This window comes from Petaurus breviceps, unplaced genomic scaffold (assembly GCF_028583685.1).
Source record: "Petaurus breviceps papuanus isolate PSGF00001 unplaced genomic scaffold, PetGlider_PUasm1.0 90352, whole genome shotgun sequence".
Classification (NCBI taxonomy): domain Eukaryota; kingdom Metazoa; phylum Chordata; class Mammalia; order Diprotodontia; family Petauridae; genus Petaurus; species Petaurus breviceps.
This window is the reverse complement of record NW_027187228.1, coordinates 1,699,771-1,713,374: the sequence shown is the minus strand read 5'-3', so window position 1 is coordinate 1,713,374 and position 13,604 is coordinate 1,699,771. Positions and strand designations below refer to the sequence as shown.

The following is a 13,604-nucleotide window of genomic DNA, read 5'->3' as shown; positions in this document are numbered from 1 at the left end:
CTATCTATCTATCTATCTATCTATCTATCTATCTATCTATCTATCTACAGTACAAGGGGAAGGGATTAATAGGTGGAGGGACCCAGAAAGGTCTTTTGAAGAAGGTGTCTTTTGAAATGAATCCTCAAGGAAGTCACAGATTTTAAGAGATGGCAGTGAAGAGAGCATTGAGGGAAGCCAGTATAAAAATCACATAGACAGGAAATGGAGCATTGTATATGAAGAATGGGAAGAAGCCCATTCTCATTGAATTGTGAAGTATGAGGAAGGGAACAGTGTGTAAGAAGACTGGAGAGATAGGAAGGGCTGTGGTAGATGGTTGTGATTGGATCCCTATTTTATTCCAATCAGTTTGATGTGATTCCTCAGGGGTAGTGATATGTTTTGTATATTAGGATCTAGGGCTGTGAACTTCAGATTTTAAGTTCGCGTGCTTGATCACAGGGGCCCAGTTGAGGATCCCCACCCTAGATTTTGCCTCATTGTGGTGATTAAGCCCAGTGTGGCAGAGATGACTTAATGAAATGAGAAGTCCTCTGGCTATTTTTGTTGCCCCTTTGTTCCTCTTCATCCCTCTATTGCCCAGCGAGGGGAGATATCTGTGGCCTACCTTTCTACTGGTCCATCAGCGTATATGGATGTTTATCATCCCAGCCCATTGGTCTGCAGTCAAGATAGGTCCACCAAGATCTGCTCGTCAGCTTGTCAATCAATGGGATGCTGTATTTTATGTTGACTCTCCTGGAGAGTCTTGGTCAGTTTCTGTCAACCAAGGAGACTGCATTTTTAGTTTGCCTTATCTGTATCATCAGGGTATGAAACATTACAAAAAAATAAGGCCCTGGAAAAAGTGGGCATCTCAAATAGTGAGGAAGATCTGAGGTCCCCTTCATTGGAGGACCCTTTAATAAAATACTATTGGCTCAGAGCTCTGCCTTAATTTCTTTTATTACAGAGTGGATAATTCTGTACCTCACAGAGGCCAGGCAGTAAAGAACTTTAAAGGGCAAACATAGGACTTCATATCTGATTCTAGAGACAAAGGGAAGTCAATGAAGATTATTGAGTGGTTAGGTGACATGGTCAGATTAATACTTTAGAAAAATTGACTTGGTAACTGTTTTGGTTTTTGTTCCTCCTTCACTCTCAGAGGACCAATGACATCACAGGGTGAAGTCTTGACTTGAGAGTGAATTAGATTTAAGTGAGGCAGAGCTGAGCCAAGTTGTCAACCTCACTTTCTTCTCCAGAGTCATCAAAGTCTAATGGTAAGACAAAAGTCAAGTGACTGGTGATGGCCCTGGATGGAGTAGATGACCTCAGCCTTTCTACATTAAGGTCTTTCCCAGGCCTCTGTTTGAGGCAATGCTCATTCAATGACAAAAGATAGCCTAATTTGGCATCACAAACATATCAGTCTGGGAGGGGAAGACCCTCAAAGTTTCTGACCCAGAGCAGAAAACAATTGCTATTTATACTTATTTTAAGTCACCAGACATAAACAACAAAGCATACAAGCTTGGAATAGGGGCTATTTCTGTCCATTCAATGAAAGCCAGTGTGACTTTGGTTTAAAGGCAGTCAAGTAGCTCCATTTGAAACACAATGGGCTGGTCCAGAGAATCCTTGGACTGGACTCCTTTAAAACTATTTTTTCAAAGCTTGTTTTTTTTTCCCCCCAGAGCTACATTTCAAGAAATCATTAATGAAAATTTCACAGTACAAAAAGTAAATAAAAAAACCTATCCTCCAGATCCCCCCAAAATCTTACAAAATATAAACAACTTAAAATTTATATTCCTATGAACAGAGCATCCATGTATAAGGATATGGAAACCCAAGTGTACAGAGGAACCACATGTAGCAAGAAAGAGGCTGTAGTTGTGTGTGACTGCTAGGGAGGCAGAACAGACATATCTAGCCTCATGTTCCCCCACCCATCTCCAAGAGAGTCTTTCATTCCTGCCAGGTGGGTTTTTTTCCCTCCAGAGCTAGTTCTAGGGGTTTTCAAACCCTCAGGTCTTCCAAGGTGGCATGATCCAAGGAGAGATGTGGTCACCACTCTCTTGGCCTGTGCTTTGGTCTGTAAGCAACCAGAAGCACTCTTCTCCATCCTGGAACTATGACCAGGGTCCCTGTACCCCACATACAAAATAGCAATAATAATAGTAACTACCTTCCTGGGTTGACTGAATCAATAGAGGCTATTGAATTGACTGAGGTTATTGGTGTTCTGCTTGAAGACGTCCAGGCAGGGGAACCCACAAGAGAAAATATCAACATAAGTAAGAATGAAAATCCCCTCAAATACTCAGAAGCACGATTTCCCACAGATTCTGATACCACTGTTAGAAGAGAGATTTCCTACTTTCACATTTCTATTTCACTCAAACATTTCTACCACTTTTTTTTATCATCAACTGAGGTCATCTGATGAGTTGCCAATTAAAGGCTATAGTAAGAGTCTGAGTGAGAGGTGAGGAGGACTTGACCTGGGGTGGGGGGTGGGCTATATGGGTAGAGAGAAGGGGGAATGCACATAAGAGATGAAGGTAGAAATGACAAGATTTTGTAATAGACTGGATAGGTAATAGACTAGAAATGATGAAGGATAGTGAAGATTCAGGATGGAGCTAAAATTGTGATCCTGAATGTCTGGGAGGATGATGGTGTCCTTAATAGTAATAGGGAACTTCAGAAGAGGGTAATTTGGAGAGTAAAGATGATGACTTTTGTTGTAGGCTTGCTGGCTTTAAAATGCTTTGTTACCTTCAAAACCCTTCTCCTGGAAATGGAATTATGAGAAGCACAAAAATGTGGCCCATGAGCTCCCTTCTCTTTGTAGAAAGGCTTGGGGTCTCCCATTTTGGACTGGATGAACCGTGTGTCTATTTGGGGAACTGCAAGGATCAATTTTGCAACAAGTCCTATGTCCAACCCTTATGGAGACAAAAGAAGGGGATGATATCAAGGACTTCAGGGGAGAGGTGATGAAAGCCTGCATGAAGGTGGTGACTGTGTGATTGAAGAGAAGGGCATGTATGCCAGAGATGTTAGGAAGGGAGAAATGACAAGAATTCGTAAAAGTCATCAAGAATGGGTTGGCTACCAGTCAACCTGATACTTTAGCTATTCAGTCAAAATCAGGTGCCACCAATAAATTATGCCCTTTGCAAGATGGGATTGTTCTTCTATACCAAAGGTCATTGATGTCATCATTTTAATGTTGGGCCCTATGATTCTAGTGGTTTCAATTAGCAATAGGCCAGCCTATACATACCTCCCTGCCAGGATATACTTATTAACAACCTCTCCCACAGGGCCATATGCCCTTTCATTCCTTGCCATGGCCCCATACTATTTTTTTCCAATCTCTACCTTTGTAAAAAATAGCAAATTATGAATACTCAGTTTTCTGTTGGAACAACTGAGGTGGTCACCAAACTGATCCTTAGGTATTGATATGTTCTCATTTACAAGTATAAGAGTAATGAGAGAAAGACCATAACTGGTACAGACATATGGAAAAGAGTTATTCTCCTTTTACTGTGCCACCATTATGTGCCTCATCTCCTGGAGCCAGGCTCTCTGTGTCACATACCCATGGAGACCCATTGACCACCCTCCAACATCAATCATCTTTCTAACTCTGTCCCTAGTAGTGGGATCAAGGAGAAGAGGATAATCTCCCTAAATTCCAGTAAAGTTCCCAGGAAAAAAATCTGCTGATTAAATTACTAATCTCGTTTGAGTTTATTGCTTAGCTAGACCTGTTCATGGACAGGGGCACAACATAGTAAATAGAAGGCAGGTCTTGGAATTGGGAAGGACTCAGGTTCAAATTCTTCCTCTGACACTAGTGTCAAAGTCACCTGTGAGACCTTGAATAAATCCCTTAAACTCTCCAGGGATGATTTTATTGGATTTTTCAACCTATTCACAAGTTAAATGATGATAGGCTGGTGTTTTCCTCTATTAATTCCTTTAAATAACATACACAATGATTATTAATCTCTCTCATACACATACAAACACACACACACACTGAAGGTGGGGGGAGGGGAGTTAAGTTGTTTTTATTCTTTCTTTCTTCATTTTCCTTTCTTTCTTGTTCCTCGTGGGTTTTACTGCTGTACAAGAGGCCTACCTTGAGGACCTCCAATAGGAGTATTGGGCCACCTCCAAAAAGAATGTTTTTCTCATTGTCTAAGTGTCTCAAATATATGACAGGAAGAAAAAGAAAGTTAAGCCACTGTGGGTTTGACTGATTTGACTGATTTAATAGAACAAAAGAATTTTGTTGTAATGAGCATTTTACTATCCTTAGGGACATTGCTCCCCTCCATAAATGCCTAGTACTGTCAAATGCCACTTCCCTTAACAGCTCAGAATAAACCATTGCAGTGACTGACTTAGTTCAAAACAATACTCCCATATTTCAAACCTTTCCTAGCATTTTTCTCTTATCAAAACATAATGTTCAAGCCTCTCAAATTTCATCCCTCCTCCACCTTGTTCTGTGAGAAAACTGGTAATTATTGAAAGATCTTAAAGTTATCTGATATGAGTTATCTGATGACCTAGTCCTTGATAATGGGTATGGATATATAAATCCTACAAAGAACAAATTATTTTATATACACATACATATCTATGTGTTTTGATATACACATATATGTATATATATTATATAGATCTGTGTGTGAGTATAATTTTGAAGAGAAGTTCTGGCGATATCAGCTTAAAGGATTGACTCTAATTGGATGAACTACTTCCACCCCTCCTATCATCTTAATTTTTTTTTAAAGCAATCGGGGTTAAGTAACTTGCTCAAGGTTACAAGGCCAGTTATTTCTGGGTGTGGTACTGAGTATCTGAGCCTGGGATTTGATCTCCAGGTCATCCCAACACTGGAGCTGGTGCTCTTACTCGCTGTGCTACCTGGCCGCCCCCATCTTAATTTTTTAACTCTGAGTAATGACTCCAATGTTAGAATTTTGTGGTGTGTAGGTCTTTTGGCAGCCAAGTGGCATGGTGAATAGAGTGTTAAGCCTAGAGTCAGAAAGACTGAGTTCACATCCAGCCTCACTTACTAGGTGTGACCCTGACCACTTTACCCTGTTTGCCTCAGTTTCCTCACCTGTTAAATGAGCTGTACCAAAAAATAAAGTGGCAAACCATTCTGGTGCCAGGAAAACCCCAAACAGGATTGCAAAGAGTCAGATACAACTGAACAATGCCTTTTGTCATCCCTCAAAGCACAGATTTTTACAGAATATTGTGGTAGAAATAGTACCGTCTTGGGAGCCTGGAGATCTGAGTTCTGATTTCAGTTCTGCCACTGACAATCTTACTGGGAGGAGGGGTAGCAAGCTTGTTTGCTTTCTTCTTCTTTCTGGGCCTCACTTTCACCATAAATAAAATGAGAATTCTTCAAAATGGTGTCATTGGAAAGCATGGTAGATTGGGGTGCAGGTTGAACACTTAGCAGATTCCTTATTACATATGTGACTTTGAACATGTCTTTTAATCTCTGTGATCAGTTTTCCTATCTGTAAAGGGTGAGGGTTGGGTTGAATATTATATAAGGTATCTTCTAGTTCTAAATTTTGGGTCCCATACATTTCTTCTCTATTTAATATTCTATGCTCCATGTTCTATGTCTTCTATAGGGGAGGGTCCTTTTTAGGGGAGACAAAATGACTTACTTGTCCAGAAATATTGCTGGATTTTAAGAATGCCTAAACTCCTATTATTAGAGTAAAAACGTTCTGGAACATGGAATACTGTTGGGTTAGTAGGAAGAACTGAACTATGTAGTGTTAGGAAATCAGGGATGTGGGAAATAGGAGGGACAACATATGAAGGTATTAGGTACCTACGAGAGGCACTACATTCAGAGGGCCCTTGTAAAAATACAAATGTCAATCTAGGATCCATTTAGTGAATTTCATTGACAGCGATTCATCAATGGAAAGGGAATAAATCTTTACTAAATGCTTACTATGTGACAGGCTCTAAGTTAAGCATGTTTACAAATATCTCATTTGATCCTCACAATAACCCTGTGAGATTAGTGCTTTTATTATCCTCATTTTATGGTTAATGAAACTGAGGCAGACAGAGTTTAAGTAATCCTCCAAGGTCACCCAGCTAGAAAGTATCAGAGAAATTGGATTTGAACTCAGGTGTTCTACATTCCAATCCCCATGCTCTCTCTACCTCACCTAACCTTTTCAGCAGCACTAGATAATAATAACCTTAGAAAACTAAGAACTCTTGGTGGGAATGGAACACAGGACAGGCCAGCTTTATGTAGAGGTTTCATTTAGGTTTGAAGATTTGAGAAATGTTCATTGTTCACTGTCACTAAGTGGTCAGTCTCAAATGGAAAGTTGACCCAAACTTATTTCTGGTGGATTTTTGGATGCATATTGTCTGGAATAAATATGTTTCATGCATGTTAGTTTTGTTATTCCTCTCTGATGGGATAGATCCATTTCTGAGGTAAGTAGTAAATCAATGAATCGATCTAGATATCACATAATAGTAATAACAGCTAACATTTATTTATTGCTTTAAGGTTTACAAAGTGCTTTATAAACATTATTCCTTTGAACCTCACAAGAATTATGGGAAGTAGATTCTATTATCAGGCCCCTGAGGCAAACAGATTAAGTGACTTGTTCAGAATCACACAGCTAGTGATTTCTGAGGCAGCATTTGAACTCAGGTTTTCCTGATACCAGCTCACTCTAACCAGGGCACCACAATCTCACTGCACAAGGTAGCTGTCTCAAGCCTTTACCTTTTATTCTTGCTGTGCTTATCTGGGTTTTTCAGGTAACAGGGTTTTAGATTTTACTTTCTGGTTAAATGACATTTTATCTATGAACATTTTTTCCCCCATGCAATCATAAACTCTAGAAAAAGAAGGCACCTTAGGGCCCATTGAGTCCAAATATGTCATTCTACAGATAAGGAGACTAAGATCCAGAAGGAAACAAAGGCTGCAGGGCTTTGGGGATGAGGAGGACCTAGGCCAGTGTCTCAAGTGTGGATATAAATTTGGGTCTGCTTATCTGGATCACAGGACTTAGAACGGGCAAAAGCCTTAAGAATCATCAAATCTGACTCCGTTTTAAAGAAGACTAAACTGAGACCACAAAAGTCACTTGTCCATGGTCATATCAGGAGCATGAAGCAGAGCAGGAATTCCAAGCCAGATCTGTTGCCAAACGACAAGGAATTGGAAAGTGCTAGAGTTTTTCAGTGAGCTAGACAACTCAAGGGTAGCATAAAGGCAGTGAAAGACAGGTGGGGAACAATTTCTGAAGGCAAAAGTGTCAGTACAGAAAATTTGCCTTTAAAAACCTGTTCAACCTCAGCCCTCCTTGTATTTTCCATACTAACCCATTTTTGTTGGGATTGGTTCCTTCAGGTCAGGAGTAAGGAAACCTTGGAACAGGCAGGCAGGAAGCAGGTGTGGGATGGGGCTCCCCAGCTTGGCTAGGAGGGAAACTCCTTTGCCCCAAGTAGCTAACTGGTGACCAGCTCTTTAGCTCAACTGACCCTGGTTTGTCTATGCAATTTTTTATCTTTATGTATTTACACCCCCTTAATCATGGATTCAAATATATAAACCCTGAAAAGGACATTATATACATATGTGCATACACAATACATGTATGTGTATGCACATATGTGCAAACATTTATATAATATATAAACAACATGTAAATACAAATATATTATATTTAATATATCTATTCAATTTGTTTTACATTTATTAGATTATAGTTGTAGTATATTATATATTTATTTAATATATATCTAACATTAATATAATATGCAATATATGAATATATAAATATGAAAATATGTATAAATAGAAATATACTATACTTAATATGTTCATAATTATATTTATGTTTATTGTGCTTATATTTAATATAATATATAAATTATATGTAAATATATAAATAAATATTTGTTCTCTGTAGGGTTTATATATTCATACCCATTTTTAAGGGTGTGAATGTGTATCTCTAAATATATGTACATATTTTATCTTAGAGAAGTTCTGGAGACATTGGCTTAAAGCAAAGGATTGACTCTAATTGGGCAAATTGATAAGTGATAAGACAGGTATGTTAAACAGATAGTTAGAAATGGGATAAAAAGGAAACAGAAAGGAGAATTTACTATATATATCATTCTCTCTAACCTGCAGGCTGAGCTACATGCTGTGGCTAAAGGAAATCTGACTTCAGGTCATAGTAAACTTGAATATAGGGAGAACAGGCATTAAGCACAGTTGCCCCATGCATAAGGTAGTCCTGGGCTCCCTGGAACTTTCTGTCCTGTGTACTGAGACTGAACAATATCAGTGAGTCTGGAAACAGGCCACTCTCCAGACTTGGTTTTGGAGAACTTCAAGAGTAATTTGGAGACACATGAATTTCTGGGATCGAGAGCTTTTGGGACCCATGTTGTTTCTAGAAAGGAACCGTACCTGTTGGTCACAGAGTTGGCTGTAGTGGCCTCTGAGGTAGTTTGCATCCCTTTGATGGGTCTCTGCGTTTGAACTGCAAAGAGAAGACAGTGGGAGAAACATGTGGGTTCTCCAACTCCTGTACTACCTAGGAGCCACTAGCACAGGGATTCAGGCCCAGAAGGGGAATCACACTTTTTAAAAAAGTATAATGTGTTTTATGAGTGAATTCTATGAGGTATCCTGCTGTTTTGTGTCAGATACCATTCATTGTATATTCTCCAACAGTCTATACTATTTTTTCCTTCTTCTATAGTAATGCAGAGGCTCCTTTGAGATCCCCAAGTCCATTGATGGCTTGTCCAAGCCTGTCACTATGGGATGTTTTCACCATCTCCAAGAAGGTGGCTACAGCATAACCTGGATGCCCCATAGGCATCTCAAACTCGACATGTCCAAAACAACTCGTTATGTTTTTATTTCTGTCAGTGTCATCCTAAACTCTTCACTCTCACTCACTTCATATATCCTTTCAATGGACCAATCTTAGTGACCCTCACCTGGATTATCCTAATAGCTTCTTATTAGGTCTTCCTGCCTCAGGTCTCTCCTCACTCCAATACAACCACCAATGAGCTGACACAGTGATTTTTCTGTAAGTCAGATCTGATCATGTCATACCCCTACTCAGTAAACTCCAAAGGCTCCCTATTACCTCCAGGATAAAATATAAAGTCTTTATTTTTATATTGAAAGCTCTTCATAACCTGTCCCTCTCCTACCTACCAGGCTTTTTATGCCTTCCTTCTTTCTATATACTCCACGATACAACACTCACCCGGTTTCTATTCCTTGTACTCGTGATTCCTTACTCCATCCATGCCTTTGCACCATCTGTCCCCATGTTTGGAATGCTCTTACCTCACCTTTCCCTCTTAGTTTTCCTGTCTTCCTTCAAGACTCAGTTCAAATTCCAGATTCTGCAAGAGGCTTTCCCTCCATGATTACCTTTCCTTTGCTTTGTATATATAATTGTAAGTACTTGGTTATTTATAAGTAGTCTTCCCACATTAAAACGTGAGCTCCTTGAGGGCAAAGACTGTCTTAAGTTGTCTTGGTATCCCTAGTACCTAGTTCAGTGCCTGGTACACAGCAGGCATATAATAAATGGTTGTTGATTGACTGAATGATTGAAGAGGGTATGGCATGAAAAGAAGGTAGTATCTTCTCCAGTTTCATCTGTGTTTCTGTTGGCTTCTAAAGAGAGAGGCCAGAACCTGCAGGAATCTAAATCAGTGAAGACTCTGTGTGTGTGTGTGTGTGTGTGTGTGAGAGAGAGAGAGAGAGAGAGAGAGAGAGAGAGAGAGAGAGAGAGAGAGAGTCAGAGTCAGTCATGATGGATATGGGGAGGGTGAATCCCAGGGCTAGTTTTCCACCAAGCTTGAGAGGAGGTGCTTCCTCTTCCCCAGTGGTAGGAGCCCTAACTCATCCTAGAAGGATCTCACTCCACTTTACACCTGCTGCCCTGCTTGGTTTTAACTCCAGGGAACAAGATTCCTCCATGCCAGGCCCCTGTGCCTTGGTGTCCCATTACCCTTTTCTCTCACCACCCCCCTTTCCTGTCTCCTTTTGAGTGTTGTCTCCCCCTTTGAATATTGTAAGCTCCTAAAGGGCAGGGACTGTCTTTCTTTGTGTTAATTGTATCCCCAGTTTAACACATAGAAGGCACTTAATAAGTTTTGATTGGATTGGATTAGAAGCATAGTGAAGAGAGTGGGGAAGAGTTGAGGGAGGCAAACAGGGAGAGGAGAAAAAGTGAAAGCTAGAAAGGGGGAGAGGTTATGCCCTAACCCCCCACTCGAATCATAAAGCCCCCAGTGAAGAGCCTTGAACTTAATCTGCTTTTACCAATGTTTGTTGAATTGAATGGGCTGGAGCTGAAAGGGCCTTACCTGGGGACACCATCAGGTGCAATCTCCTGAGGACTTTTTGCCTCTCAGGATGTTCTTCATGGATCACACACTCGTAGACACCTGAATCATTTACTCTGAGCTCAGACATCGTGATGGTGAGGATGCCGCTATCGTGGTCATAAATGGAGAAGCATTCTTTGTTGGGCAATAAAAACTTGCGGCTTGTTTCTAAGTCTGGCACACCACACTCCTCTCCATTCTCTTGCTTTTTACACCAAGATATCCATCCGTTTTCATGTTCCTGGGGCTTGTAGGAGCAGTTCACACTGAAGCTCTCCCCTTCCATTCTGTGCTCTTCCTCAGCCTGACCTTCTTGGCCCCTGGGGCCTGGAGACCTCAGACTCACCTCCTGAGGTTGGTGCTCAGCCCAAGTCCTCCCTGGATTGCCTAGAGGATACGAGGATGAGAGGGAACCTGGTCTCCTCATACAGCAGCCTCCTCTGCCCGCCCATAGACAGAAAATGTCCCAAAGAAGAAGCTCAGGGAGTCTTTCTCCCATCTCTGCCTCTTGATACCCCATGGTGTCCAAACCATCCCCCCACCTCAACCTTTCTCCTCATTCCCATGCCCTTATTTCTCATCACCATTCAACCTCAGCCCTCTCCTCTTAATATTTGTCCCACTTCCCTCACCTGAGGTCCCCAATGACAGCAGCAGCAGCAGCAGGTGTAGGATTTCTAGGGCCATGCTGGTCTTCTTTGGGTACTCAGAGGGAGAGAACACAGGGAGCTGTCAACTCTTAGTCTGTCCCTAAGAGAGATGGTATGAGGGACAGGACCTTGACTCTGCTCTTGATCCCTTTACAGATAAGGAAACTGAGACAAACCAGTGACCTGCCCAAGGTCACACAGCTAGTGTCTGAGGCCAGATTTGGATTAAGGAAGAAGAGTCTTCCTAACTCCAGGCCTGGTGCTCTATTCACTGTGCCACTTTAGCTACCATATTTATGAACATGTATGTAAAAGTGTTACTAAGGAAGGAAATACAATGATGAAGAAGATACAGTCTCTGGGCCCCAGGAAACTCACAGTCCACCAAGGAGACAAGTGAACTCTCATCATAACAAAGTAGAATTAGATACATCATAGGGGAGAGGAACATCAAGGAATCAACAGAGGGATGGCTCAGAGGCTTTATGGAACCCACTCTGGGTCATCTTTCCCCAGCACCTGGGACTGAGAAAGATGTGAGGGTGTGGAGCATGAAGGCAGTAAGAGACAGAAAGTGAGAGGGAGGTGAGAGTTTTCTCTCTCTTACCTTTCTTGATTTTCTAGTAGAGTTTCTTGATGTACACAGTTCAAGTAATGAGGACTCCCAATAGGAGGAGGAAGGTCAGAACCATACCCAAAATGACGAATTTCTCCTTTTCTAAGAAACTTATGGAAAGAGAGGTGTGTCAGGTGAGAGGAGAGAGAGAGACAGAGAGAGAGAGAAACAGAGACAGAGAGAGAGAGAGACAGAGAAACAGAGAGAGAGAGAGACAGAGAGAGAGAGAGAGAGAGAGACAGAGAGAGAGAGACAGAGAGAGAGACAGAGAGAGAGACAGAGACAGAGAGAGAGAGAGAGACAAAGACAGAGAGAGACAGAGACAGAGACAGAGAGAGAGAGACACAGACACAGAGACACAGAGAGAGATCCAAACTGGGAAATCACATTATTCTTTGATGTGTGAGAATGGGTAGATTTTGGTTTTAAAAGTCTCCTACCATCTTTTTGGGAGTTCCCTTCTCACTGGTCCCCAATGATCTCAAATTCCTCCTCTTTAGCTGCCAAGAGTTCTCTATTTCAGTGCTCAGCAGCTAGTTCAAAGCATGGTCTCTTATTCCAAACCTTTTCCAGTATCCTCCTTTCAACAAAACTTAACCATCCTGTCATAAGACTTAGAGATAGTTTAAGAAGGTCTTCATCATAGAACTCCAGAACCTAAATATTCTTACTCACTTGCCACTATGTCACTTTATGCCTTGCAAACTCATTCTACCTTTTTCTTTCTTTATACATTGCTGCCAGCCTAGGAGCAAATGGTTTTGATGCCTACCTTCTCTTTTCTCATTTCCTTTTTCTTCAATTCTACCCTTCCCACTCCAACTCTGATCTCCCCTTCCACTGTGCCTCTGGAATTCCTATTCCATACTGAATACATACAGAATTTCTTTCTGGACAGGGCTTTCTCAGATTAGACAGCACTCTTGGTCATCCTTTCCAGCACTGGCCACACCTTCCCTCATATCATGTCTTCCCACCCTCTACTGCCTGCTAATCACACTGATCTTGGGAAGGAAGTCAGAATACACCCGAGCTACCCCCAGTCATTTCCTTTGAAGATTATTTGATTCAGAATTTTCACCCAATAGTGATCACAGTGACTGTTGTCTATCAGCTCCCAGGTCAGTCTCTCTCTTTTCTCAAGGAGTTCAGTATTTGGTTCATTATTTTCTTCTCTTCCTCAACTACTGTCCTTCATACTAGATTTTTCACATTCATGTTAATGCTTTCACAAATACTCCCAATTGCCTAATTCCTCCCTCTACTCAAAGCCCATAGCTCACCCCTCCAATCTACTTCAACCATACACTGTAATGGCCATGTCCTGGGTCTCATTATTCACAAGCATTCTACTTTCATAAAAACTAACCAAAAAAGAAAACTGAATATCTGACATTACCCCACTCTGACATCGCTTCTCCTTTTCAAGAATCTCAAACCAGCTGACCTGGGTTGAGCCCACACTGACTTGAATCCTTTGCCTCTCATTGCTCAATTCTTTCCATATCCCAACCCTAGGCTACTCCCACCATTTATCTCTTATACTCCTACTCACATGCTGATGAAAGGAACTAGAAGAAGTCACAAAAACTGAGCTGACTTTATCTTATTTAATCTCAGCTTCGTCCTCATGGACACAAGATAATATTTTTATTTCTCTTTAATTTCCTATTTGGCTCCTTACATTAGTTATTCCAAATCTTCTCTTCTCTCCTCAGTCCTCCCACAGTGACTCCTTCCCTTCATTCTTAGCTGAGGCTTTAGCCTCTTCCTTTAATGAAAAAGAAATTGAGGCCATTCTTCAAATTCTGCCTTTGCTCACCTTCTCTCTCTCTCTCTCTCTCTCTCTCTCTCTCTCTCTCTCTCTCTCT

General features: G+C 41.2%; 1 protein-coding gene across 1 annotated transcript in view; it reads right to left on the bottom strand.

The window, feature by feature from the left end:
- The window catches only part of LOC138177251 (trem-like transcript 4 protein), a 26,152-nt gene extending 14,998 nt beyond the window's left edge, over window positions 1-11,154 (bottom strand). The window contains exons 1-3 of the mRNA XM_069108343.1: window positions 11,100-11,154; window positions 10,447-10,854; window positions 8,516-8,588 (exon numbers count right to left, since the gene is read on the bottom strand). Coding sequence (XP_068964444.1) covers window positions 8,516-8,588; window positions 10,447-10,854; window positions 11,100-11,154 — 536 coding nt within the window. The remainder of the gene's footprint in view (window positions 1-8,515; window positions 8,589-10,446; window positions 10,855-11,099) is intronic.
- Window positions 11,155-13,604: the final 2,450 nt, after the last annotated feature.